This window comes from Dermacentor silvarum, chromosome 1, assembly GCF_013339745.2.
Source record: "Dermacentor silvarum isolate Dsil-2018 chromosome 1, BIME_Dsil_1.4, whole genome shotgun sequence".
In the NCBI taxonomy this organism is placed as follows: domain Eukaryota; kingdom Metazoa; phylum Arthropoda; class Arachnida; order Ixodida; family Ixodidae; genus Dermacentor; species Dermacentor silvarum.
The window spans coordinates 180,115,810-180,143,712 of NC_051154.1; the positions used below are offsets into that span (position 1 = coordinate 180,115,810).

Here is a 27,903-nt window from a genome sequence, read left to right on the forward strand (position 1 = left end):
CAATGTCATGTCACTCAGTCTCATCAAAGTCAATGTGCAAGTGTGGTGGAATCAGTAAAAGTTATCAGAGTGAAACAAAAGCCTTTATAAGAAAGCCAAACTGGTCCACGAGACACATGAGTGCCCATGTGCACACTGGAGTTTTGTTGTTGTTCTTGTTCAAAACTGTCATTGCCAAATGCCGTATTGTGTCTCCTCCGACGCTTCTTGTGTGACATCTGAAAGCTCACGGGCCCCCCATAACAATGCATTAATGAGACAACTCCAAGCTTTTTCAATAAAAATACAGTGCCTCATGAGTAGATTAAAATGCATTTGAAACAGCAACACCAGAAAGCTACTGAGACGCACAAAAGTACAGTGTATGGCTATTCTTTAATTCCCGTAACAGTGGTAAAAGAACTCTGTTACACCTTCATACATTTAGGCACACTTCCTATTGCTATATACCACCAGTGAAATTTGGAGAAGTTGATTTTCCGTTTTCAGAAACCAGTTTTCAGTCTGTTTTCAATAATAGCAGCAGCAGTGATGCCACGAGAGCACCACACTCATGTATGTTTCAATAGAGTTCACAGAAATCTCCATGTGGCCCCACAGCATTGTCAGCCAAAACTAACCTACCAATTTCATGAAGCTCGCAGCTGCTGCCTTAAAAGACGGTACTGGATTCAATAAGGCCAAATGTATGCTCATGACAGGTTTCAAGAAACATGCATTCAGTAAAAATGAAGTGGGATATTTCTGGAACTTTGAACTTGCATTTCTCATCTCACACCTATCCATCAAAGTTCAACCTTATGAAAACTATCATTAACGCACTACATATATAAAGGACAAGGAAGCACTTTCTGTGGTTAATCTAAAAGAAAATAATAAAGATCAGTTTTTGTTGTTGTTGTTTAGCTTCTTTTATGCTGACAAACTGAAAGTTTTGAGGCAAAGGCACAAGCAAGAAAGTGGCATTGTAATTTGAACAATTACTTTTCTTAATAAAAAAACTGTGAAATATAAAAAATAACCCCACAATGACAGAAATAGGTTCTCCTGAGAAGATCTAAGGTATAAATGTGGCAAGCTTTCAGTTTCAAAATGGCAGTCTTCCTAAACAAACATAGTCCTTTGTTTTCCACAAGCCACTTCTCTGAAAATTTACAGGAAATAAATTTGGCACAGAGGCCTATATTTTTGTATAAATTAGCCCTCCAAATTTCACTAAAATCTAGCAAATGGTTCAACAATTGAATTTCTTGCACCCTGTCCTTCCTTTATAGCGAAGTTGAAATTGATGACCATATTACTGGTGATCAAAAACTGGTGCATAATTTATGAATGAATACTACCTATAAAACTGGTCAAGAGCTGTTTGGCTAGTTGGTTACTCTATTGTATTTCCATAACCTTTTGTTTTTGTCAACCTATAACTGTACTTAATTAACTGAATTTTAAGCATTGTAATTTAATAGGAGCTGTCCTATACTTTTCCTATACATTTAAGGTAAAGATTCACTCCCTCTAACACTAGCAGGTTAACTGATCAGCAACAATCGGTCACATTCTTATTAAAAAAAAACACTGAAACATTTTTTGAAAATGATAAGAAAATGTTCTCAGTCTGTGGACAATGCTGCCGTGAAAATTCAAACCAAATATCATTCCACTGCATACAGTAAGGAGACTACAATCGCACACAGTAGAATGCTTGCTCAATCCCATGGCTTTTAAGTTCCCGACTATTTTTCCACTGTATGTTACATCAATGAGATGATGTTACAGCCACTGCAACAGCCCATAGATACCACCCATTGAGTTCATGACAATGAATTACTCGCGAGTAAACGCTCACACACACAAGCTTATCCTTCCAGATCTAGGAAATGAAGAAGCGGAGGTTTCTAACAAGTTCCACCCGTCCTGTCACCGCTCCTTATAACAGCGGAGCGGTTTAGGCCGACCGTCCAGTTCGTAACGTGTTAACAAAAACCATCGCTGAGCGATGAGTCACCTGGGTTGCCTAGCAACGCCCTCGCAGATCGGCCTGTGCTTCGCCTCCTCTCCGTGTCGTGCACATGTTGCCTTAACATGGGATGTTAAGGAGAGGGAAGGAGAGCATGCAGGGAGAGAGAAAGAGAAAATGACAGCCAGAGAGAGAGAAAGAAATTGTAATAGCACCAACGAGGCAACACGCAGAGCTGCTGCTGACGCCGTTCGCGTTTCCCCGTTTCCCCCCCTTCGCGCCGAACGTGCACGGTGTCCGCGACTGCAGCAGGCGCTTCTGGCGACGACTCAGCGGGTTTCGACCAGCCACGCCCCGGCAAGTGTGGAGGCGGCACAGCTTGGCCGTGACGTCACAAGGGAGATAAAGCTCGGAGTCGCCACGATAGCGGCAGAACTCTCGTTGACTCTGTGGCGAGTACATGCACCCTTGACATGGGACAACCAAAGAAGATCCGAACACCTGAAGAAGAAGCCGCTCATCTTGAAGCGCGTCGTGCGGCCAAGCGAGAATCTGTGCGGCGGCAGCGAGCCGATTCGGAATACCGTGCCTAGTAGCACTTGGCATTTCCTAGCAAAACTTAGCCAAGCCTAGTAAAACCTAGAAGAAAAGCTAGGTCGATCACCAGCTCCGCTGTTTACTCCAGCCCTGCACCACTAATGCAAGCTGCCCACGTTTCTTCACTTCTTGGGCACCTTTGTCAGACACCAACCTTGAAAGGTTACCAGAAGTACACAGCAGAAAGAAGGAAAAGAAAGAAGGAATGCAGTAGGCAGGGTGCTGCTATTGGTGCCACCCAATAGTTGAGGGGAAATGGGGAAAGTAAACACTGCGTTCATTAAATTGCCGTTCATATTAGGTCTTTTTCAAAAACTTCTTCAGGAATATATTCATTGAAAGCTATCGCACTCATTCTAGCATGTTTCTCATGTTTCAATAAGAGTGCTTCAGTGCCCATTTAAGCAAAATTTAGAGTATAACCACGGCATAAATGGCGTATGGCCTGCTGCTAGTAAATATCAAGGAAGCAGTTCTTTAAGTCAAGTACAAAACTGATTTGACTGCTCAGTCAGTTTATCTTTTGGCATGTAGCTTACAAAAGACAGTACATAACTTCCCCTCTCTTATGGTGCCTGAATAGTTGTACATGAGCCTTACCTGCACACAACTTGAAGAGTCTGCTTGATTGGCAACTAGGTCTACAATTGATGACACTGAATCCGAGAGGTGAATGACCCCAGTTAGAGGGCCAGATTCAAGGCTCGAGTCAGGAGCGGCTGGCACTTCTGGTTCAGGCATTGTCCCAGGCAAAGAGGCTTTCCCTGCCCCTGGCCCTGCAGCTTCTCCTACAGGCTGCTGTTCCTCTGATGTAGGAGTATGTGGCTGTGACGATACATTTCCAACTGGCTGAGAAAAGGAAGGGGCTTGTTGCTGTACTTGAGAATCAGGCTCTCTAGGAATTTTTCTATGCTTGGGCACAGGAGATCGACGTTTCCTGGTACTTCTTGAGTTATCCATGCCACTTGCCCTCATTTTCAACTGTGATAAGCATAAAAAAGAGAAAAAGTCAAACATGCAGTAAACCAAGAATGCAAAACAGAAGAAACAGCATAATAAGTTATTCAATAAAAGTTCTGAAACTTACTTTATACCTTTGTGCCCAACATGACTCACAGTGAGAGTTGTTCACTCACTCACTCAACCACAGGTGCATAATTTATGAATTAATAAATGTGATGTTCCTCTTATTACAATCCAATTCAACTTTTTTCATTCCAATCTAATTGCACAAAATGAACTGGCAACAAGAAGTTACAAATAGACCCACTGTGATGGTGTAGTGGCTTTGGTGTTGCGCTGCTAAGCCCAATGGTGTGGGATCAAATCCCGGCCACGGCGGCTGCATTTTGATGGGGGTGAAATGCAAGAACTCCCATGTACCGTGCATTGGGGGCACATTAAAGAACCCCAGGTGGTCAAAATTATTACGGAGTCCTCCACTATGACGGGCCTCATCATCATATCATGGTTTTGGAATGTAAAACCCCAGAATTTAATTTTAAATTAAGTTACGAATACTTAGTCATTTTCCAACATCAACCCCAAATCTCACAAACAGGGCACAGATGTGGCACTTCATGACACATACAGAATGTTGACATGCAAGACCAAAATAAATGTGCATTTTAACAAGCATGCTAGTGCATCATATTAAAAAAGTTAGGGCAAGCAATAGACACACATATGGGAAGGGCACAGAAGAGGAAATTAAGTATAATTTAAAGTTCTCGAGAGATGATTTATAAATTTGTCACAGTATCACCCTTATGCACCTGCCATGGCAGCTCAAAGGCTATAACTTCTGCTGCTCAGCATGAAGTCTCGGGCTCAATTTCTAGCCACCGTGGCCAAATACTGATGGTACCAATATGCAAAAATGCTCGTAAACTCACGTTTAAGTGCATATTGAAGATTACCAAATGACCAAAATTAATCCGAGGGTATCCACAAGCAGCATCCCTCATAGCCCACTGTGCAACATTGGGATGCAAAAGCACATCGATTATTTAATCACTCTTAACTAGCAAAATGCATTAAGGTAGCCAGCACAATTTACCTAGCATTATGCAACCTAGATCAGCAAAAATTATATGTACTGGTCCAGATGACATCATTTGGGGCCATAACAGAGTAAGGTAATAAAATTGCTTTTGACTTCTGCTTTAACAAACCATAAAGTCCTTTAAAAAATGAATTTATTTCTGGGGTTTTACATGCCAAAACTACAATTTGATTATGAGGCACGCCATAGTGAGGGACTCTAGATTAATTTTGACCACCTGCGGTTCTTTAACGTGTACCTTAATCTAACTACACGAGAGTTTTTGCATTTGGCCTCCATGAAAATGCACCCGTCGTAGCCGGAATCGAACACACGCCCTCGTGCTCAGCAGCGCAATGCTAAAAAAGTCTTGTGTAGCTCCTGGTCACCTTGCATTTACACAGTAAGCTTAATTCTGATTACAAGGTGCTACAAGCCTATTTTGAAATCTTTCTTGAATGTACCATTAAAGTAAAAACAAATTGCTGTGAGAATGAAAAACAGCTCCAGAAGACTATTTCGCACAACTCCTTGTTTGAAAATAAGCACACCTAAATATAATAAATAAACTGCTTAAGCTTGTGTTCCTTTCAGCGAAACATATTGTTAGTAGTTTGTTAGTAGATGTTACTAATTCAGGGAAATGTTAATGTATTAGGTCACTCACCTTCTTCGAACAACCTCCTTTAGCAACTTCAGAAAACTGTGGAAGGCGAGAAAAAAGTAACTGCACCATGTCCATGAGGGCCTGTTCTGCTGACTTACGCAGCAACTCTGTAAGGCAAAATTAAAACAAAATATATCACAGGCAGACCAGACACTCCTCCAGTATACACCTGCTGCAACCCATTTGAAATACCAACAGTGATTGCATCATAGCAGCCACTGCTTTCCTCACATTAAGCTACCTCATAAGCCAAACTGAATCAGCAATGACTATTCAAGCTACCCAACATATGTTGCATCAGATGTACACATGCAACTAGACACACAGGTTGCATAAGCATTTTGATTTCTTCAGGAGTGTCCTTCTCTTATATAAAATGATGGCACAAACAAGCCACTGGCTTATTTGTCATTGCATGTTGTTAAAAAGTGACGCTTTGTGACACATCCCGACAGAAGTGACACATCCCGACAGACCAGACATGAAATATGAGCTCAACCTCCCCTTGTGATCCTCTTGACAGATTCGCACCACAAAAAGTCCTTAGCAAGCAAGTCAAACAAACACAATATGAAGTTACACAACTTTCAATTAAATAATGTGCATGCTGTGGCTAAAATAAACCTGTGCCAAAAAGCAATGCAAAATAGAAGATTCACTACCCCACTGTGATACATTTTCATTGCTCTGCTTTAGCCAAACTACACTGGAGATGCAACCACCAGGTTTACTGATGACCTCCACCATTTCCTTTGCAGGAGCAGTAACAGTGTACATAGCAGAGCTAAATGTTTAACTATAGCATAGGCAGGAAGAAGCTATAAAACAAATTTTAGTAGCACAGAAAGGGTGAACAGAAGTAAAAAGCAAGCAATCATAAAAATCAAGCAATATATATATATATATATATACAGCAATGAATACGACACCATTCATAATTTGAGCGACACAATTACTTTTCTTGACGTTGACTATATAGTGTGAACCTCTTGTGTACTACCATCAGAAAAAATTATAAATAATTGTTATCAGGTAAGAAAGGACAATGTAAACATGACAGTCATCAATAAACTGTGCTGCTGCAGACTTGGTGTGGCAGTGAGCATTCTAGCGCACATGTTAAGCCACCTCCAACTAAGATGTCTTGATGGCAGCACAGCACCACCATTTATGGTCTCTCCATTCGGTAGACATTCGGTATTAGGCATGGCACCAAAGATCATCAATGCTACATACGCCAAAGCAGGCCATTGAGTGTTTTCAACAATCTCAGAGGCAATGTATTAGGCCATCTATCTACAGCGTCCAGTTCAGTGCTGAAGGCCACAGCCAATTCCGCAGCAGCATCATGATATACTAAAGTTCTCCTTGCTGCCTGGCAGAAATAGAGGTTAGTTACAATCTTATTATGACTCCATGATGACGATGTCAATTTCTTCCAGCTACACACTTCTTTAGGTGGCTAGACCAATGGCAGTTCTTGCATACAAAAATTTGAAAGTCAAATTTTTGGGAGGTGCTTTCCTCAGCCGTGTAACCGTACAAAATGGTACAAAATTCATACATTGTACAGATAATCCTGGAGAGTAAGTATGTATTGCATAGGCACTTCTGCACTCCCATAGGAATGCAGCCACTGAAAGTTGAACCCATTCCCTTGTGCTCAGCATCAGTATGCACAACAGCCACTGAGCAACCACAGAAGGCACTTACATAATGAAGAATCTAAGCAGATGCTTCAGTGCTATTAATATATAGATGCCCCGCAGTGCTGCAGTATGGGTGTAGTAATATTTGATAACATGGGTGTACCGCTTTAAGCAGCCTTGTGGTTGGAAAGGCCTCTGGCAGAGTGACCAGCGAAATTGTGGGCTCCCAGCTGAATACACAAGAAAAATATTTGGCTCACAATACATAATCATTGTCTAGCAACGACTAAAGTTTATTTACCATATTTTAAAAATGTTGCAAGGCCCCTTTAACTGAAAATATTGTAACCCCTGAAGCTAAACAAAGTTCTTTATTGGAAATTGCAGTAGTTCTGGCAAATATTTTTCTTGCTTGCAGAATCGCATAGTTTCAGAATGTATATAGTAGTCCATGCCAATCAGGACTTTGATCCTGATTAGCCTGGGCACAATGTGAAAGGTTACTAAATGAATTTAAACTATAAATCATAATCTGCACCAATGACTTACCACTGAGCCTTGTCTCGAAGCAGATGCGAATACAAGATTGCATCATTTCACAGACGGATTCATTTGAAAGCAATGCACCAACATGTGATAGAAAAAGAGATCGCAGCACAAGCAGTATTTTCATGAGCACCACTTCATCTGATGCAGGGTCAATGCCCATGAAACGAGCATGTGTAACGGCATCTGCTATGCTTTCAGCTGCAGATGCTGATGACTCCAGTCTGTGATCTGAAATGCAAATTCACACAATAAGACTGTTACTACCAACCTAAAATTTCTAAAAGAGTGAACTGGTTATAAAGCTGCTTATAAAGCATTTCAAGCTAAAGAACATTATAACTTATTTCCGGGGCTTCTCATTTTGCTATGTTTTAATTCAGTCAACTAACTCGTGAACAGCTAACTGTAATGGCTTGTTGTCTGTTTCTGGATCATGAATCGTCACATTTTAAGGTTTCTTCACATAAGATGCCCATGTGTAACTATAGACCCCACAGTGGGTTTTTTTTTTTTTTTTTTTCATTTAGATGCTTGTGGTCAGGATTTGTTTTGTTTTTTCGGGAAAGTTAAGTAAATGTGCATGTGTAAACAAAACACTACAGAACATCTCATAAAAATTAGTCCTGGCGTTATTGTACAGGACAAATACCTGGAATAATTATTCTTCAGCAAACAGAAAAAAAAATTTTAGAACAATAGCCTTCTCTGTAAAGACATAAGAGGGTATAACTTAGCTATGCAAAAGAAAAGCATAGCCAAGAAGCAAGTTATCACCAGCACAACTTAGGAAGATGTAGCTCTGGGCAAGTTGTTTCTGCACTATTGCAACCACCACTAAACTGTGTTTTCGTCTTCCATCACGCACTGGCCATACTAACAAAACCTAAACCAGCAAGCAGGTGCCCTAATGCCTTCAAGAGTGCCAATCATCCACAAAATAAAAGAGCAGTATTAATCACCATTTTAGTTCTATTAAGGTGAGATTGTATGACATGCGCTAGTGATGGATGCACTCGTTATCGCTATGCAGTTCGTGCATTTCATGCAAGGTCACAACAACTCTTGAATGAAAAAGAATGGCATAAAGCAAGCACAACATTTCTCGTCCTCTGAAACAGTGAGCTTTGCAAAGGCACTGCACATCTTTTTTCACAACTGCTAACGAGTGAAACTGTGCTGTCAAGTCGGCTGACACCTTTACCAGTTCATTTATAGTTGACAATAGCGGGTCACTCACTAAAGCATTAAAACATGGAAAGACAGAGAAGTTCAGGACCCAAAGTTTACCGTGCGCAGCTAAAAAGTACACTCACACACGTACCTGCATAAAGTAACAAGAAAGAATGATAAGGTAAACTGAGGGGCTCGATTTTTTGTTAGCTACATGAAGTCAACAGACAACGAAGCCAATGAAGGCATAGGGGGAAAACGTAGAAATAACAAGAAAAGACAACTTGTTGCAGGTGGGAGACAAACTCGCATCTTCTGCGTTACGCGTGCAAGGCTCTACCATTGAGCTACGACAGCGGCTGTCCTCATATACCCCTTTCAGACGCTCTGTACACGATTGTATACACCAAGATAGTGCATCAACAGCAAAAGCACTGATGAAAGTAATGATATTTAAAATGTGTCGCATATATCTTGAAACACTTATGATTGGAATTGTGCTGCAGTTTCGGATAACATGTGCAAAATGTTTTAGTAAAATGAGTGGGAAGGTAGACGGTTCGGTGTTTTTGCTCGGTGTCAGTATGTTGTTGTATGTAGTGGGTTCACTTCTTTCAATGTTTTTCACAATGTCATGTACCAGGCATTATTTTCAAGCGGCTGGATAAGTGTTTTTCAAGCTGTTCAATACACGAAATAGTTGATGTTCTCATATTTGATGTTCTTGTGATGAGTTTTCGCATGGAGTCCACATTCTGTAAACTTAACTGAACTCACTAAAGAATTGAAAATTCTTAATCGTTTCTGCAGCTGTAAACTTTCTATGATTCTGAAGATGCAAGAAATGCGGTAAAAGTAACCTTTCAATCAACAGGATAGAGTGGCGTCAGAAAGGGATACACTTTCTTGGGTATTTGTGCACTACATCAAGGCCTGGGAGTGTTAGCCAGCACCACTCACAGCCTTGGTGGCAGATGACTTTCAGCCCCTAGGTTACCCTTATTCCTCTTGCTCAATGCACATGTAAACAATTTCTCTCTTTAAAGAAGGGGGCAAATAATTACGGGATGCCCCGATGTACACTGCATCTACTGAAATACAAGGTGCAGCCCTAAAAAAAAGACACTTCAACAGCACACTGACATAAGCCACAGCACCAAATCTTGGCACCATTTTTTTTTTTAAATGCTAAAATTTTTGGCAGTACTTTATAAATTTTTGACAAAAATGTTACGAAAAAATTACAGTTGCAGACTGGTTGCATGACACCTTATGGGACTATATGCAGTATACATTATCTACCCTTAGGAAGAAAACATGCGGGTGAAGTGCCCCCCCCATAGTGAAATGTTTCGATTGAATTCCGGCCTTGATTTTTAAGGTGAAATGCATTTTCAAGTCCACAAATATTGTGCCACAAAAGAAGGTATGAGCATGTCTCTTCTAAAACTGTACAAGTTCCACTTGAAAAATGGAATACAAAAAAATTATCAGAAAATTCTATCTTCTATTGCATGAAATATGAAAGATTTTTGGAAATCCATATATATCTGACATATGAGTGAAAATAACAAAAAAAAATAATAATAATCATCCATTGCATACAATTTACCATTTATACCTTGGTACCCAGACACCAAAACCGTTTCTTTCAATGCTCTTGTACAGTACCAAATTTTCCTCCATACTCAATAATTCCATTACACATAGCCCACACAGTCACTATTACAATAGCAATCCGCTGTTACATGATACTATTTTTAAACACATGCAAGAAACCAGTAGTCTACAATATAACTTGCTGGTAGTCTTGGCCTGCGGCCCCTATTAGCAGCTTAAGGCAAACATTTGCTGCACTGTTAAACTAGAATGGATGAGCATGGGCTCACTGCTGGCACTCAAAACTATCAGCGAAATGTGTGAACAAGGTGAAATTATGCTTGACAGATTTCACAAAAAATTTTCTGAACAAGCGAGAGTCACTCTAGTCACTCAAAGGGCTTAACAGCATGACAACTTAGCCAATAGACCACTGTGGCTAGTAGAAATAAGCATACCTGAAAGTCGCAACATTTAACATAACACCGCAGATGTACCCATCGCACAACAGGCGAGACCCAGAGATGAACCATATAACAGAAAAAAACAATGCTCTGCAGAATACAAGATGCCTCCCATCATAATCATGAGGGCATCTTGTTTTCCCAATTACCTGCTCCAACAATTGAAAACTTGCACAAATAGTTAAACTGACATGAATACTAAAATAATTGAAGTGGAAGTGCACAAATACTCCACCTCTCACCTGCCTAAGAGCCACAGTAAACATCACACAAGAGACACAGAATTTATAAGAAATGTCTATAAAACAGTGCCAAAAAACATCACATGTGCATGACATGCAGAAGTTGCCAAAGCTGCAGTGAAACTAATTAAAACGTTTATCAACAATTGTAAAAGGCACATAAATGCAAGTCATTAGGGGAAAATAAATGCAGAACAGCCGGCTGACATTATGCTAATCAATGGCAGAACTTACCTAAAAGACCATAGGAGAGGAATTTGTTTACAGACGCAAGAGCTTGGCCAGTCACAATGCCACTAGTGTCATCTGAGCGTATGGCTTCCAAGAAAGGTCCAAAATACACGCTTGGCTCGATGTCTGAAATATCAGTGGAGCGGCCCAGAGCGTCCTTCAAGTTGGAAAAACTGCGATTAAGGGCTTCATGTTCTTCCGCCTGCAAAATAAGTGTACATGAATGAAGACGGGGACATATCGCGGATGCCCAATGCGCGAATTAATCATTATCCACTGTTGCATCACAATGAACTGCTTCGTATTGTGAGCAATGTTCAGGGAATACCTGATTGCTCTGTCCAGTATTACTCCGTCTCAAGGCGGCTGTTATAACCGCTACCTCCCCGGCGATGATGTAGATGTGGTTTTCCGGAACATACATTCTGCTCGTTCTGCTGAAATTAAATAGATCGATACAGAAGCATAATTAGTAGGCTGTCCACGAGTTGTCGGGCCGCAGCATTTCTTTCTACGTGTCATGCAGCCTAAGGAACACAGGGTTTTGGCAGATCAGCGAGCACTGAAAGCAGCCGACACAGCGCACATCAAGCCTGTTTCCAGCTGTCTGCTCCAATTATCGAACACCACATTGTGTAAAACCCAAATTGTACCATCTGCCGTTTATTTTGTGACGTTAAATCTTTAGATCAAGTGTTTTCCTGTAGAATTACCAGCTTACAAGTCCCGAGTTGGCGTTGGACACTGTCATATGAAAACCTGTGACGCAAGGCTGAGCCACCGCGCCACGTCAGAGGACAGGCGCAGGGTCGGCGCTAGTAAAAGTAATGTAAACAGCAATACATACCACTTGCAGAGGTAACTTGCTAAAAATTCTTACTCAAGCCATATGCTCTGCGAAATTTAAAAAAAAAAAAGGAAACAGCAGCTATAGAAACCGATCACGATCACCATGAGCGCATGAACGTCACCTCAAAGGGTGAGCCATGACGGTACGAAATATCTGTTTAATATATTTTGAATAAAACCTTTAACGCTCACAATATTTACATTATTTTTAATAAAAAGTCATTATTTGCTATAATTTACAATAAATGTGACAATTGTTATTACTAAACACACCACAGGCGCGAAATTTAAGATGCAGTTCTTTGTATCATTGAGTGCACAGACGGTTACAAACAATTCTGCATTTCAGCCAATATAGGGCATTACATGAATCTCTTTCCGTCAAAACTGTGCACTTCCGTTTTTGTTTCCATAGGCAGGTAGTTTTCATATTTAACGGTGGGGGGGGGGGGGGGGGGGGGGGGGTAATAGAGAAACTTTATTAGTTTGATCTAATTGGATTATGCAACAACAGACCTGATACGAGTACAGTGTATCAGGCCTGTTCTATGAGATGTGTCATATGTATTGGTGTAGTTATGCACACTGTTTTCTGTGTACCGAGCAGGTTTGTTCTGCAAATCTACAACCGCTAATTTTAAAGCGAAGCTTTCTAAACGAACAATCCCAGACTTTGCTGACAGCGGCTGCATGCTGCTGTTGCTGCCGCCTTGCCAAATGATTCGCACACAGGAAGGCACTCATATAAAGAATCGCAGCTTATATATAGTGGCATCTGTACTACCCCCACAGATGTGCTGGTGACTTCGCTCTGTTCTATAGACCGTTTCACTGATTACAAACATAGGCCCTGCACGGCTTCCGGTTTTGGCCACTGACGTAGCTGCTGAGTGTAACTGGCAAAGAAGCAACCATGCGTTCTAAAGCATAAACCTGATAAGACACGTGACCGGAATCAGATCGTGGTTTTGGCCAGTAAAACCCCATAATTAATAAATATCCTCGGTGTTTGGTGTGACTCGGTCAGCAATTTTTCCGGAGCAATAAGTACTCCAAATATAAATTAAGTTTATATCATGATGAGTACTTCTACTGGATCTATTGGGACCTATAATTCATTTTATACGTTCAATTTAAGTTATATCATTATACTTCTATTGCATAAATTGAGCCTTGGAGATAGTGAAATTATAGTAAACTGGGCTGGATCCCGCAGACGGCAATATGTCAAGTGGGCCGGTCCTGGAGACTGTGTATATGCGCGGTCGCGTGAATCAAGTGAAGTGTGTCGCGTGGTAGGGACGCTAGGTACGCGTGTTGCCTATATATTATACATATGAACGAGAGAAGAAGGGAAACCGAGGCACTCGATTTTGTTAATCCTGACCATATAAAGCCAAACAGACAATGAAGCCAAGGAAATCATCGAGGAAATTAGCTGTACGTAGTTCAAATTGAAATGTAGAAAATAATAAAGAAAAGAGAAATGAAAGTGCACGAAAAGATAACTTGTCGCCGGTGGGAGCCGAGCCCACAACCTCCACATTACGCGGGCGTTGCACTATTATCAGTGCAATGAGAAGAGGACGCACGTACGAAAACTTTTTTTTCCTGGCGCTTTTTTCATGTCGCTTCGACCGGGGCCCGGCCTTCAAATTACATGAAATTATTAAATTCTGGTGTGTTACGTGCCAAAACCACAATCTGACAAGCCAATTACAACGATAGCTGTTCCTGGCTCATTCCCCCTATAGTCGTTTTGATGTCCGCCAGCGTCCTACGCGGGAATCCCGAAGTGTTTTGCGAGTTCATTAAAAAAAATGAAGAAAAAAATTTGCAGTGTCCTGAGTAGTTTCGAACCCCGGTACCAGAGAGTATTACCTCCAATGCTACAGAAGGGGAAAATGCTAGCTGCGCCTGGAGAGCGCAATCACGCCGCTAGCTGCTAAGATGGGCTGCCGCTTCTCTGCAGCTTAATACCTATAAACCATCACCCACATGAAATAACCTAAATGAAGCCAGCGGTAAAATGCGAAAAGCAGGATAGGAAAGAGGATGAAGAAATAGCTGTGTCACTCTCTCCACTTCACCATCGGGAACGCTACCTCCACAACAAATAAAGTTTATTCTGAAACAGCGGAACACCCTTTGCGGAGACAGCGGAGAGCCCAGCTTACTCCAAGGAGATGGCTTCTGACTCCACATCGTTTCTACGCCTGGGCCTTAACTCCTGCGGTCTCGGTGTTGCAACTGCTGTTCCCCGGCCTACCTCGGCCGCCACCACAGCGCTGCCTTCAGGCACCTCCTTAGGTTGCTGGAGGACACGGTGCTGGTGTCTTGTACACTCTAAAACCATTTACACCCTTAAAGGTGTTTTCTTGTCACATGGTTAACACCCTTACGGTTAGGGCCTTAAACATTTATAGAGGACGACAGCGGAGCTCTAACTTGACGTGCGATGACAAAAGACGTAGTTGAAAACTATGTAATCATTCTGACAGCCTTGGGCGCACAGAAATATCCGACGGGAGAATTTGACTGCGATAGATTTGAAACTTTATTTAATGCACTTTTTATTTCTCCTGTTACATCTGTCATCATTTTTACTTGCAAAGAAAGGTCGGTAAACAAGTTGCCATCGGTGGTTCCCACCAACAATTTGATCTTACCCCTTAAACGTGAGGGTGTTAGCCATGGGACAAACGAACACCCTTTATACACCCATAAAAGTGTAAAAATGTTTAGAGTGATAAATGCGCCTCCGGCTTGCCGCTGACAGCCATGGTTCCTGTGACCGCCACGACTCTAACCGTGGCGAAGCAGCGACAGTACCAAATTCCTCGGAACAGTACGCGGATAAGAAAACCGAAATATAATGGCCGGAGGCAGCATGATAGCCTCAGCAGGTTTTTACCATGAGAGCTCTGCGTTTCGAATTGTCTGTGAAAGAGAGTTGTAGGGCCGCCGTGTTCTGTCGCTCTTATGCCCGCCCTCGTCTTTTTAGCGCTATAGGATCCCAGTATGATAAAAAAGTGAATGCCATCGCGCCTCGGCCGCTTTGAGAGAGAGAGAGATAAGTTTAATGATGCGAAATGCAGAGAGGTCGGCCTGAGGTAAATTCCTCTAGCCAGCTACTCTGCGTTGGGGGAAGGGGAAGAGGGAAAGAAAGAGGGAAGAAAAGGCGCATGATGGGTGACGATGATGAGAGAAGGAGGATATGAAACATATGGCAAGCACTTTGGCATGCTCAAAGCCTACAGTCCAGGCCCGTACTTTTTAAAAAGTTCAGTAGCGCCTGCATGGCCTTGAAACTTGATTGAGTGTCTGGCCAAGGGCCTAAAATAACGTCCTCCGACAACGGTGGGCTGTCGAGACGCGTAAGGTCATTATTTAACCTTTGACGCTCTTGCACGTACCTAGGGCAGTAGTGAGCTATGAAACATCGCTATATAGCTGCCCACCGTTTGTGGTGGGGGCCACAGCTGTAACCTTGTCCTGGAGAACCGCTCACCTCCAAGTAAAAAAATTCCGCGAAGCCACGGCAGAACCAAATTTTTGGGAATGCATGGTAGCATGACAGCCGTAGCAGGTTTTTACTATTGACACGTACACATGTTTATCTTTCACTGGTACATTGGCTGACAAATGTTAAACGTTATCGCTCGGCGCAGGACGCGCCTGCATTGGAAGCTTCTAGGACGTTATCGATGCTTCTATCCGTCGTCTGTGGTCACCGACGCCCATGTAATCTGATTGTATGAGCGACGCGAATTGTCTAGAACTTTCTGGAAGACACGCGGGCATCAGGGATTAATCTGGAACCTTCGATGACTCAGGTATAAAAGCCGACGCGTTTCGCCGCTGATCAGATTTTCGACGATCGCCGACTGTGTTCGCCGCTATCGTTGTGCTTTGAGTGTACCTTGCTTTTGTGGGCACAGGTTCGCCCAATAAACAACCAGTTTCGTCGTACACAGTTTTACGACTGTTTTCTTCAGCGTCACTACTACGTGACATCTGGTGGAGGTGCTAGTGCGTTCATGCAGCGAACGCCCCCGCAAAGCCGCGATCCAAGCCCGAAACCGGAGGACAACGCCAACGTCACCAAGGACCAGCGAGCTAGCCGTAGGCAGCAAGGACTTCTGCCGGAGTACGGACTTCTTCCCGAGAAGACCACAGCGATCAAGGCCAAGTCAACGACCCCAATGGCAGCCCCAGCGTCCCCCATCCTGCTGCAACAACCTCGGGAGCCCCCGACCTTCCGTGGATCATCGGCTGAAGACCCTGAAACCTGGCTGGAGACATACGAGCGGATCGCGACGTTCAACAAATGGAGCGACGACGACAAGCTACGCCATGTCTATTTTTCGTTGGATGACGCTGCTCGGACCTGGTTTGAGAACAGAGAGACCACCCTGGTTACGTGGGACCTTTTTCGTGAAAACTTCGTGAGGACCTTCACGAGTGTCGTACGAAAGGAGAGGGCAGAGGTTCTCTTAGAAACCAGGGTGCAATTGCCGAACGAGAACATCGCGATCTTCACGGAGGAGATGTCTCGTCTCTTCCGCCACGCCGACCCCGACATGTCTGAAGAAAAGAAAGTTCGGTTCTTGATGCGGGGTGTCAAAGAGCAACTATTCACCGGATTGATGCGCAACCCGCCCAAGACTGTCGCCGAATTTCTTTCCGAGGCCACAACGATCGAGAAGACGCTTGAAATGCGCGCCAGGCAATACAACCGCCGTGCCCTGACCAACTACGCCGATGCTCAAGCTCTAGGCGCCGACGACCTGCGCGAGACCATCAGAGCAGTCGTTCGCGAGGAGCTGCAGAAGCTCTTACCCAGGTCGCAGCCTCAAGTGGCATCTATCGCCGCCGTCGTCAAAGAAGAAGTTCAGCGCTCACTTGGAGTTCCTGATGTGCAGCCGCAATCGCCGCAACCCCAGCCGGAAGCGCTGACTTACGCCGCCGTTGCCCGTCGTCAAGGCCCTCCTTCACGCTCGCACCAGGGCCAAGTAACGCCGCAGTTCCGTCGCCCACCGCCGCCGCCGCAGCCAGCACGCCCGCCCGTCACCCAGCGCAGCTACCCGAGAAAGACGGACATTTGGCGCGCCCCCCGACCACCGCCCACTCTGCTATCACAGCGGGGAAGCTGGTCATGTCTACCGCCGATGCCCATACCGCGAGATGGGCCTACGAGGGTTCGCCGTCAACGCGCCGCGTCCACAGCTTGGCGAGCGGCCACGTGACATCGCCGACTACCTCGCCGGAGCCCAGTGGCAACCACGACGACCCTCACGCTCGCCGTCACCAGGACGTTACCTGTCGCCGCAGCGCCGACCATACACTGGCCCAGCCCGGGGCCGGTCCGTGAGCCCCTATCCGGGAAACTAAAGGCAGCAACCGATGGAGGTGCGGTTGCTGTACGACGCAATGCCGAAGATCCTCCGACGCCGTCGACGACGACGATTCGCGATTCATCACGACGAGATATCAGCACGCCGCCTAGCAACAGCCTTGACAACACTTCGCCGCCGAAAGAAGACCTTCCGACGCGACGTAGCAGCAGCAGAGCAAGCCGACGCAGCCGTGATCCGACGCCACGAATTAACCGCAACGCCAGACGCCGGTCTACCGATCTAGACGTGCTCATCGATGGCCATAACGTCACCGCTCTCGTCGACACTGGAGCCGACTATTCCGTCTTCAGTGGCCCGTTCGCCGCCAAGTTGAAGAAGGTGAAAACAGCCTGGCAAGGACCCGATATCCGGACAGCGGGAGGCCACCTAATAACGCCGACTGGAATCTGCACAGCGCGAGTCACGGTAAACAACCGCACTTACCCGGCGAGCTTCGTAATCCTGCAGCACTGCTCCAGGGATGTCATCCTAGGCATGGACTTTCTAAATCAACACGGTGCAGTCATCGACTTAAGGTCCAAGTCGATAACGCTTTCAACGCACAACGCGATACCACCGCATACAAGCATAAGTTACCATGCCTTGAATGTGCTTGAAGAACAAGTCACCGTTCCGCCTCGCTCCAGCGTAATGATTTCCGTCGGCACCGAAGTGCCTGCAGACATGGAGGGCGTCATTGAGGGCGATCATCACTTACTGCTCGACCGTGAAATTTGCGTCGCTAGAGGCATAGCTGAGCTACGTGCAGGGAAAGCAACGGTGATGCTCACGAACTTCAGCCCCGAATACAAGCACATTAACAAAGGCACCACGATCGCCTACATCGACGAAATAGTACAAGCCAGCAGTGCTTTCGCCTTCACGGATTCCAGTGCACCCGCAACGACGACTATAATACCTGAACCAACTTTCGACGTCAATCAGAACCTTCCCAGGCATAAGAAAGAACGACTAAAAGCTCTGCTCCTGCAATACAAGGATTGCTTCTCGTCGTCGTCAAAAGTTCGACAAACCCCTGTCGCCAAGCACCGCATCATAACCGACGAAAATGCCCGCCCATTGCGTCAGAGCCCGTACCGAGTTTCGGCGCGCGAACGCGAGGCCATAAGGCGACAAGTTGACGAAATGCTACGCGACGACATCATCCAGCCGTCCAAGAGTCCGTGGGCGTCCCCCGTGGTGTTAGTGAAGAAGAAGGATGGAACCCTACGTTTCTGCGTCGATTATCGTCGCCTCAACAAGGTCACGAAGAAGGACGTATACCCCCTCCCACGGATTGACGACGCCTTGGATCGACTGTACAATGCAAAGTATTTTTCGTCGATGGACCTCAAAACCGGCTACTGGCAATCGAAGTCGACGAGAGGGATCGGGAGAAGACGGCCTTTATAACACCAGACGGACTGTTTGAGTTCAAGGTCATGCCGTTTGGTCTTTGCTCGGCACCTGCGACTTTCCAACGCGTCATGGATACAGTACTGGCAGGCTTGAAGTGGCAGACTTGCCTCGTCTATTTGGACGACGTCGTTGTGTTTGCCTCAAGCTTCGAAGAACACCTGCGGCGCCTTGAAACAGTTCTTCAAGCAATCAAAACCTCCGGACTCACGTTAAAGCCAGAAAAGTGCCGCTTCGCGTATGAGGAGCTCTTGTTTTTAGGCCACGTCATCAACAAGTCTGGAGTGCGCCCCGACCCTCAGAAAACTGCGGCCATCTCCAACTTTCCTCTGCCCGCTGACAAGAAGGCAGTGCGTAGATTTCTTGGACTGTGCGCCTATTACAGGCGCTTCGTCAAGGATTTTTCACGGATCGCAGAGCCACTGACGTATCTCACGAAGGCCGACGTCGAGTTCAAGTGGGAGACGCCGCAACTCGAAGCATTTGAAGAACTGAAGCGACGCCTGCAATCGCCGCCAGTACTTGCGCATTTCGACGAAAACGCCGATACCGAAGTCCACACCGACGCAAGCAGCGTAGGACTCGGCGCCGTGCTTGTGCAGAGGACTGATGGACTAGAAAGGGTTGTAAGTTACGCTAGCCGGTCGCTATCGAAGGCGGAAGCAAATTATTCCACAACAGAAAAGGAGTGCCTCGCCATCATCTGGGCTACATCAAAGTTTCGTCCCTACCTCTATGGCAGGCCTTTTAAAGTTGTGAGCGACCACCACGCCTTGTGTTGGCTAGCTAACTTGAAGGATCCTTCAGGTCGCCTCGCACGATGGAGTCTGAGACTTCAAGAATTCGACATCACCGTCGTTTACAAGTCCGGGCGAAAGCACTCTGACGCCGACTGCTTGTCTCGCGCCCCCGTCGAACCGCCGCCACAGGACGACCAGGATGACGACACTTTCTTGGGACCAATCAGTGCCGACGAATTCGCCGAACAACAGCGAGCCGACCCGGAACTAAGGAGCCTTGTAGACTACCTGGAAGGCAAGACCGTCATTGTGCCGAAGGTGTTCAGGCGAGGATTGGCGTCGTTTTTCTTGCAAAACGACATTCTCATAAAGAAGAACTTCTCGCCTCTCCGAGCCAACTACCTCCTCGTGGTACCCTCAGCATTGCGTCCAGAGGTTCTGCAAGCTCTCCATGACGACCCAACGGCTGGACATCTCGGTTTTTCACGCACTCTCGCGAGGATACAAGAAAAATACTACTGGCCTCGCCTCTCTGCCGACGTCGCCCATTACGTAAGGACATGCCGAGACTGTCAGCGACGCAAAACACCGCCGACAAGGCCAGCCGGACTTCTACAGCCAATCGAGCCACCTCGCCGACCGTTCCAGCAGATCGGGATGGACTTACTGGGGCCTTTTCCGACGTCGACGTCCGGAAATAAATGGATCGTCGTCGCTACGGACTACCTCACCCGCTACGCCGAAACAAAAGCCTTGCCCAAAGGCAGTGCCGCCGAGGTAGCCCGATTCTTCGTTGAGAACATCCTCCTGCGTCACGGTGCCCCAGAAGTCCTCATCACCGACAGAGGCACGGCCTTTACGGCAGAACTAACTCAAGCCATCCTGCGGTACAGCCAGACAAGCCATCGCCGCACCACCGCCTACCACCCGCAGACGAATGGCCTCACCGAGCGCCTAAATAAGACCATCGCCGACATGCTGGCAATGTACGTCGACGTCGAACACAAGACGTGGGATGCCATCCTTCCGTACGTGACCTTCGCATACAACACGGCCGTGCAAGAAACGACGCACATGGCGCCGTTCAACCTGGTCTACGGAAGGAACCCGGCAACGACGCTTGACGCCATGCTACCAGACGTCGCTGACGAAGAAAATCTCGACGTTGCCACTTATTTGCAGCGTGCCGAAGAAGGTCGACAGCTCGCCCGACTGCGCATCAAGAACCAGCAGAGGACCGACAGCCGACACTACAACCTTCGACGACGCTACGTCGAGTACCAGCCCGGTGACCGTGTTTGGGTCTGGACTCCGATACGCCGACGAGGACTTAGCGAGAAGCTGTTACGTCGCTATTTCGGACCATATAAGATCACCCGACGTATTGGCGCACTGGACTATGAGGTCGTGCCAGACGGCATTTCGCAATCACAGCGGCGCCGGGCACGACCTGAAGTCATCCACGTGGTGCGTCTTAAGCCTTTCTACGCCCGCTGACAAACTTAGGTACTTTGTTATTTTGTTATTGTTTTTTGTTATTTTGTTTATTACGCATGGTTTTGTTTTCGCTTTTGTGTTTGTTTGTAGCATCGGGACGATGCTTTTTAAGGGGAGGGTATTGACACGTACACATGTTTATCTTTCACTGGTACATTGGCTGACAAATGTTAAACGTTATCGCTCGGCGCAGGACGCGCCTGCATTGGAAGCTTCTAGGACGTTATCGATGCTTCTATCCGTCGTCTGTGGTCACCGACGCCCATGTAATCTGATTGTATGAGCGACGCGAATTGTCTAGAACTTTCTGGAAGACACGCGGGCATCAGGGATTAATCTGGAACCTTCGATGACTCAGGTATAAAAGCCGACGCGTTTCGCCGCTGATCAGATTTTCGACGATCGCCGACTGTGTTCGCCGCTATCGTTGTGCTTTGAGTGTACCTTGCTTTTGTGGGCACAGGTTCGCCCAATAAACAACCAGTTTCGTCGTACACAGTTTTACGACTGTTTTCTTCAGCGTCACTACTACGTGACACTATGATAGCTCTTCGTTTTACTTATGATTGTGGTCTGCGGACGAACATTTTTTAGGGTCAGCGGAGCTTTGCAGCGCAGCCAACGCGTGGAAAAGGTTAATTTGGATCTTTCTGCTATAAATCTAAACCCATACACAAGAGCCCGCAAAACACCAGACGCGTGAGTGGTGCCCAGATCTCTACATGCCAGATATGTTTACGTACGCGCTTAGCTGGGAGACTGGCGGAGGCGGGGAAAGTTGTGCGTCCACATCAAAAACGCCTCCACACTGGCCCGTGAATAAAACTGGGGACCCTTCAAATTTCTGGAATCTCAATCTATCCATAATGACCCATGGAATGGAACAATGACCTATCCTACCCACTAGATGTCATGCACTAATGGCATACGATGCAAATGTCCCGAGTAAATTGCTCTAATAGTCAATTTCCAAGTACTGTAAATATACCAAATAGTCTCTCGATCTTGACTTTTCTTCACGCTGTATACCTTCCCCTATCCTAATTCCTTTTTACTGCGTCCCTCTTGTTGGCCGTTGTTCAGGTGTGAGCCGTCGCCGATGGTAGAAATCGCATTGCGACGAGTGCGACTTTCTGCACCACGAAGGGTCATATTTATCAGTTCTTTTTCTAGATTTTTTACAGCAAAGCTGTTAAGGGTCCCCCAGGATGGTGTCCGCGAGAAGAAAAAACTATCATCATCAGCATTGGGTCGAGCGTCGTTGTCTTTTTGAGCGCACGGCCCCTCCTCCCTCCCGGCCGGCTGAGCCCCCGCTCTCTCTCTTGCGCTAGTCGACCTTAGGTCACGTACCTTGGTGACCACGTGAGCGCATAAGCGCTTGTGTGCGCCCCGCGATTGGCGTAGCCGTCTTTCATAAAACGCTTTGACTATACGGTGATCGCGACTGTGTACGTTCCCCCTGCAACGCCTACGAAAGACATCGAAACGTTCATGATGGGCATGTTCGGTAGGGTGATGCCCAACGACGATACGCCCATTCTAATCATGGGGGCAATATTCACTACTGCAGCAGACCCACCATACTCGCAGATTCACTGGCTTCCATCTTCACAGTAGTGGAAGGGCTCTGAATTTTATTTGTATGATTATTGTGCCCTACGGCAGTCCTACTCGAAAAAAAAAAAAAAAAAACTGCAGATTTTTTTTTTTTGCAATCATATATAGCATGTGAAAAAAAAAAACCGAATTTTGCCCCGCTTGCGAAAGATTTTTCGACGCTCGTAACGGGATCATCTTCTGCGCCTAAATAACGTGAGGTAACACGTACTATATATCGACCAAAAAAAGTTTACGAACCACGGGATATCAGAAAACGCTAAATATCCAAGCAGCCTTTAAAAGTAGCCAGTAAAAAGTAAAACCGTAATTCACAATTGATTTTGTTCGCATATACCAGTAGAGGCTGGAAATGTTCCGGAATACTAGGCTGCGTTTTGAGGCTGTGGAGATATTCAGCTTTTTGTCAGATCCCTTGGTCCGTAAACTTTTTTGGTCGATAGTACGTGCGATGCGTATTGAACATAGATACGCGCGCCACTAGTACATCAAAACATATCTTGCATATAGGATAACGATTGATTTAAATTCAATAATTGCGTCCTCGGCTGCATGCTGCTGCATAGTTGCGTTTGATGGAACAGTTTAGTTATTGATTTATTTACAATACCTTACAGGCTCATTGAAAGGCGGGTTTCTACAGATCAGAAAAAAAAAGTTAGCATGAAATAAAAAAAGGTAAAAGACAAAGGTTACAAATAGTACAGTGGAACATCATTATACAATGCTAACTGAAAACTACCTAATTGCGCAGAAGAAAATAAACATGTTAATTTTCAGCAACCCGTTGTTTGTGGCAGTGATCGCTGGGAATTGTATGATTATAGCAAGTATGATTATAACAATTTTTAGCAAGTTACCTCTGCAAGTGGTACGTATTGCTGTTTACATTACTTTTACTAGCGCCGACCCTGCGCCTGTCCTCTGACGTGGCGCGGTGGCTCAGCCTTGCGTCACAGGTTTTCATATGACAGTGTCCAACGCCAACTCGGGACTTACTTGTAAGCTGGCAATTCTAGAGGAAAACATTTGATCTAAAGATTTAACGTCACAAAATAAACGGCAGACGGTACAATGGCATTTACACAGGGATCTTAACATTTAGCGGTTTTGTACGAACGCTTTGAGTCGGCAGGAGACCTAAATAAGGCTGCATTAAGTGGTTAAATCTAAGTTCTATGCACAGTCCGCGGTAACTTATCAACGAATTCTTCAAAAATTACACGACTCAGCGCGTTTTCCCTGAACGATACCATTGGCCCTTCTCCGTACGCAATAAATTTCACAATGAACTTGTATGTACTTATCATTCACCCTATAGATCTCCCTCAGGCTCTTTCACTGCCCACAACCATGAATGTAAATCGACTTGGCCAACTGTCCATTTTTACCTCAAATTTGTCTATAAAGTAAGAAAGGGAAATAGAACAAATTCGAAAGGAAACCCAGCAGCTCAGGGTTCAACGGGCACGGTTAAGGGAGCGTGAAAACATTGAATGTTTTCTGTCTATTTTCGAGGGTGTGTGTACAGAGATAAAGCTATAGACCGTGACTTTTGGCCTCTTAGTTTGTTGGGGGTATTTCCCTGCAACGTGTCCTGTTGCTTAGCTCGCCTTTCCGATTTCAGGAATTACGATGAAGCTAACAGTGCGTTACTCCGGAAGTTCGGTATTCCTGTCGAGCGCGTGAGGGAAGCGCATGAAAAGTGAGAGGCAGCGAAACCATCGGAGACAGAGCGCGTCGAGAGCGAGGCCGTTGCCAGTCTACAAAGAGGGCCATCCCGGAAGGCGTCCCTTGCGAGAACGAGTCTTGTCCCAGTAGCCACGAGAACGTAAAGGAGGCGCAGGAGGCCTTCCTCGTATCTGAGCACACGGGTGACTTTCTGGAATCATCTAGGATAGACCAGCCTACGGTGGCGGCCGAGCCAAGGAAGGACCCGAAGCAGCAAAACGGAGCGGAGATCGCTCACGACTCAACTTCGGTCACTGCGCCATGCATGCGTACACCGAAACCGAGTCAGCGGCCATCCTGGGGAGCCCTCCTTGCGGGGACGAGGCTTGTTCCAGCAACCCTATTAGGGTCAGTGTAGGTCTGGATACCTTTCTCGTGCCCCAGCACTTGCAATGGGTGACTCTCTGGCATTGCCTAGAATAGAGAGCGATGACGTCGCGGAAGTAGAAACAGTGGCCATTCCGGAGGACGTTCCTTGCGGGGACGAGGCTTGTTTCAGCAGCCCTAACAAGGTGAAGGAGGCGCTGAAAACCTTTCTCGTACCTCAGCACTTGAGCGATCTTCCGGAATCGTGAAAAGGTGAGGAGAATTCCATGGCGGCCTAGCAGAACAGGAACCCGACGCTCGGGGTTTTCAGCGGCACTTCCATATAATGTGGAAATGCCCCATCAAATATCCCCCCCCCCCGCAACCTCAAACCATTAATTAGTAGCGAGGAGCTGTGGGAGACTGCCCTGCGCAGCTCCGATCCCACCCTGCAAGACCAAGTCCTGAGGTGGGCTGAGGAGGTAGCGGAGGCCTACCACGACTGGTAGGCGGACGTCTGGCAGCAGAAGGTGCTAACACTGGAGCATACAGGCCTCCCTCTCTCCCCCCCGGCCCCTCCCCTTTCTTAAAAAGAGAAATAAAAGTTCATTCATTCATTCATTCATTCATTCATTCAGTGACCATCTGGCAAGGCAAAATTTTTTCAGACGGCGCAGGGCCAAAAGAGCGAAGTATTCGGCGCATCCAAAACTCCAGAAAGACGCCTCAACGCGGCCCGTAAGACAAACAAAGAAAGGAACAGGCCATCACGCAGAAGGGAAAAGGGTTCACTGTGGCGCTTCAGAAAACGAAGGCGTCACCAAAGGTGGATGGCAACAAAACAGGGCGCATCGCTGCTAGCAAGGGTGCGGCCGAAATGTTCGACCTGGTTGAGACATGCGCGTCGGCACCGGGTCAATCGAACAGTCACTGAGGTGGAATGCGCCGCGAGAGCGAGGACAAGGGAGAATGGATATTCTTCCCACGTTTACGGCCTCCCCTTCAGGGACAAGAAAGCAAGCAGCGGGCACACGAAGGGGCATGTGACAGCAGAGGGCAGTGCACGGCCGCTCGATTGAGAGAAATGGCAGAAAAGCGGTGGGCAAGGCGAGTTTTCAGTTATTTGTACATGAGGAATGTTGACACAAAATGGAGGAAGCTGACCAGAAAATTGTCAATCAAATATTTGGACTGCAGGAGGGGTGCAAACCAGGAAACAACGGTTAAGAAAAATGTTAAAGAAACAGAGAGGGGTCTGTGGAAAACAGGGATGCAGACGAAATCAGCACTGGGAACATACAGAACTTTCAAGCAAGAAATTGCGAAAGAAAATATCTATGATAATTCTAGGGAAAGCTCTTTGTTGTTTGAAGCCAGGACGGGAGTATTGCGGACTAAGATGTACCGAGTCAAGTACCAAGGTATAGACACGTTGTGCTGTGCGTGTGGAGAAGAAGAGGAAACGGCTGAACACCTCATACTTTTCTGTAAAGGGCTTAACCCTACAGTGCAAAGCAACGGGGCTGATTTTTTCAAAGCATTGGGGTTTAGGGACAGTTAAGGCAAAACAGACTTTAAGCGGGTAGAAATAACCAAACGGAGGTTATCTGATTGGTGGATAAAATCAAGGCAAGGGTGAAATTTCACCCACCACAAAGTACAAAATATGTTAATAGTCATGGCTAGGTGGCGTATGCCACCGCCCGATTTAAAGGGTTCAGCCTCATCCATCCATCCATCCATCCATCCATGGAACGCACGTGCGTTTCGTCGAGAGGCCGTAGGCAGTGTACGAGGTCTGTTAGAAAAGTATCCGACCCTTTTTTTTTTTCTTTCTTTTTTTGCGAACACCTGACGGGTACGAGACAAGCGCGCTTTCTTCAGCCGACCTTGAACTTTAATTCGTGAGCATGCGCGAATTTTTTTTCCCGCCTGCCGTAGCGTCAGTCGCTGGGACGCAGCGTTTGAGTGAGGTTGTGCGCAGTGCTCTCGTCGGATTTTTATCGCAAGGAAAATGACGAAGTGACTGGAGCAGCGCTACTGCATCAAATTTTGCCAGAAACTGGGCGACAGCCAAGTGGAAACCATTCGGAAGATTCAGACGGCTTTCGGTGGCAATGCTATGAGCAGCACACAGATTAAGTTGTTGTACAACCGGTTTAAAGACGGCCGCAGATCGGTGGAGAGTGAGCCACGCTCCGGTCGGCCATCAACATGCCGAAATGACCAGGTCATCGCCGAAGTGAACGCTGTGGTGATGCGGGACCGTCGTGTGACTATCCGAGAAATTCCAAATATGCGCATTATAGGCCATCAAAAATGGGAAACAAATGTTTTTATTAGGTTCTACAATCACTAAATGTAATCTACATGCACAGCTTTTTGTAAATGTATTCTCTGTTGCTGCTTTAACCAGCAACGCTTTCTTTTAATTAACAACCTCAAGAAGTTCATGCGGTGGTGTGTGTAATTGGAGCAACTCCTTTCTGTAAAGGGTCCTTCGGAGTAACAAAAAGGGCATATGAGGGACAAAGTATGCAATGCTGAAAGTAGGCTATACTCATAAGCTTTACCACTGCTTGGCTGGCACGCGTTTCAAATAACTGCCCGTGGTGACAGCTGCAAAATATGACTCCTAGATGCGAGTGTAGCTCAGTCGAGCATAATTTTGAGTTTCACTGCACAACGGGGCAGGGCAGTTTATTTGCAGGGCTGACTCTAATTCAGACCCTTGGTTTATTTTTTGTTCTTCTGTCATTTTCATGCGCTGTGTAGTTTCATAAGATCCTTATTCCTCGATAAGGAACATAAAGTGTTTTTCATTTATTGTTGTTTATGTTCTAACGATCTCCAGTTGTTCGTCGTTTGCCTCAGAGCGGCGTGAGTTGCGCCTTCTTTGAGACATGATAGAAACAAAATTTATCAAAACGTTAGGCACGCTACCATTTAAACTTTGTTTAAGGCCGTTTGGGCAGCGCTCCTCTATGGCTGCCGTTCTGGCGCTCGCTCTTGGGATTGGTGATGGGAGATGGTACGATTACCTGGCATATCTCGGGGAGAGTTTCTGTGCTTGCCTTGTCGCTGCTAGGGCGCTGTGCGGATTTGATCGCTAATGCCAGTTCCTAGCCTACGACCTGCGGCGAACCCACCGTCCGAGATGGCCATTGTTCCTGGACGTG

At 46.0% G+C, this 27,903-nt stretch overlaps 1 protein-coding gene across 1 annotated transcript in view; it reads right to left on the bottom strand.

Annotated features, from left to right (window-relative positions):
• The window catches only part of LOC119436473 (Golgi-specific brefeldin A-resistance guanine nucleotide exchange factor 1-like), a 97,042-nt gene extending 85,130 nt beyond the window's left edge, over window positions 1-11,912 (bottom strand). The window contains 6 exon segments of the mRNA XM_037703324.2: window positions 3,155-3,535; window positions 5,266-5,372; window positions 7,464-7,691; window positions 11,173-11,371; window positions 11,498-11,603; window positions 11,891-11,912. Of these exon segments, the coding sequence (XP_037559252.1) occupies window positions 3,155-3,535; window positions 5,266-5,372; window positions 7,464-7,691; window positions 11,173-11,371; window positions 11,498-11,593 (1,011 nt within the window). The 5' untranslated portion in view covers window positions 11,594-11,603; window positions 11,891-11,912.
• Between the last annotated feature and the right edge of the window lie 15,991 nt (window positions 11,913-27,903).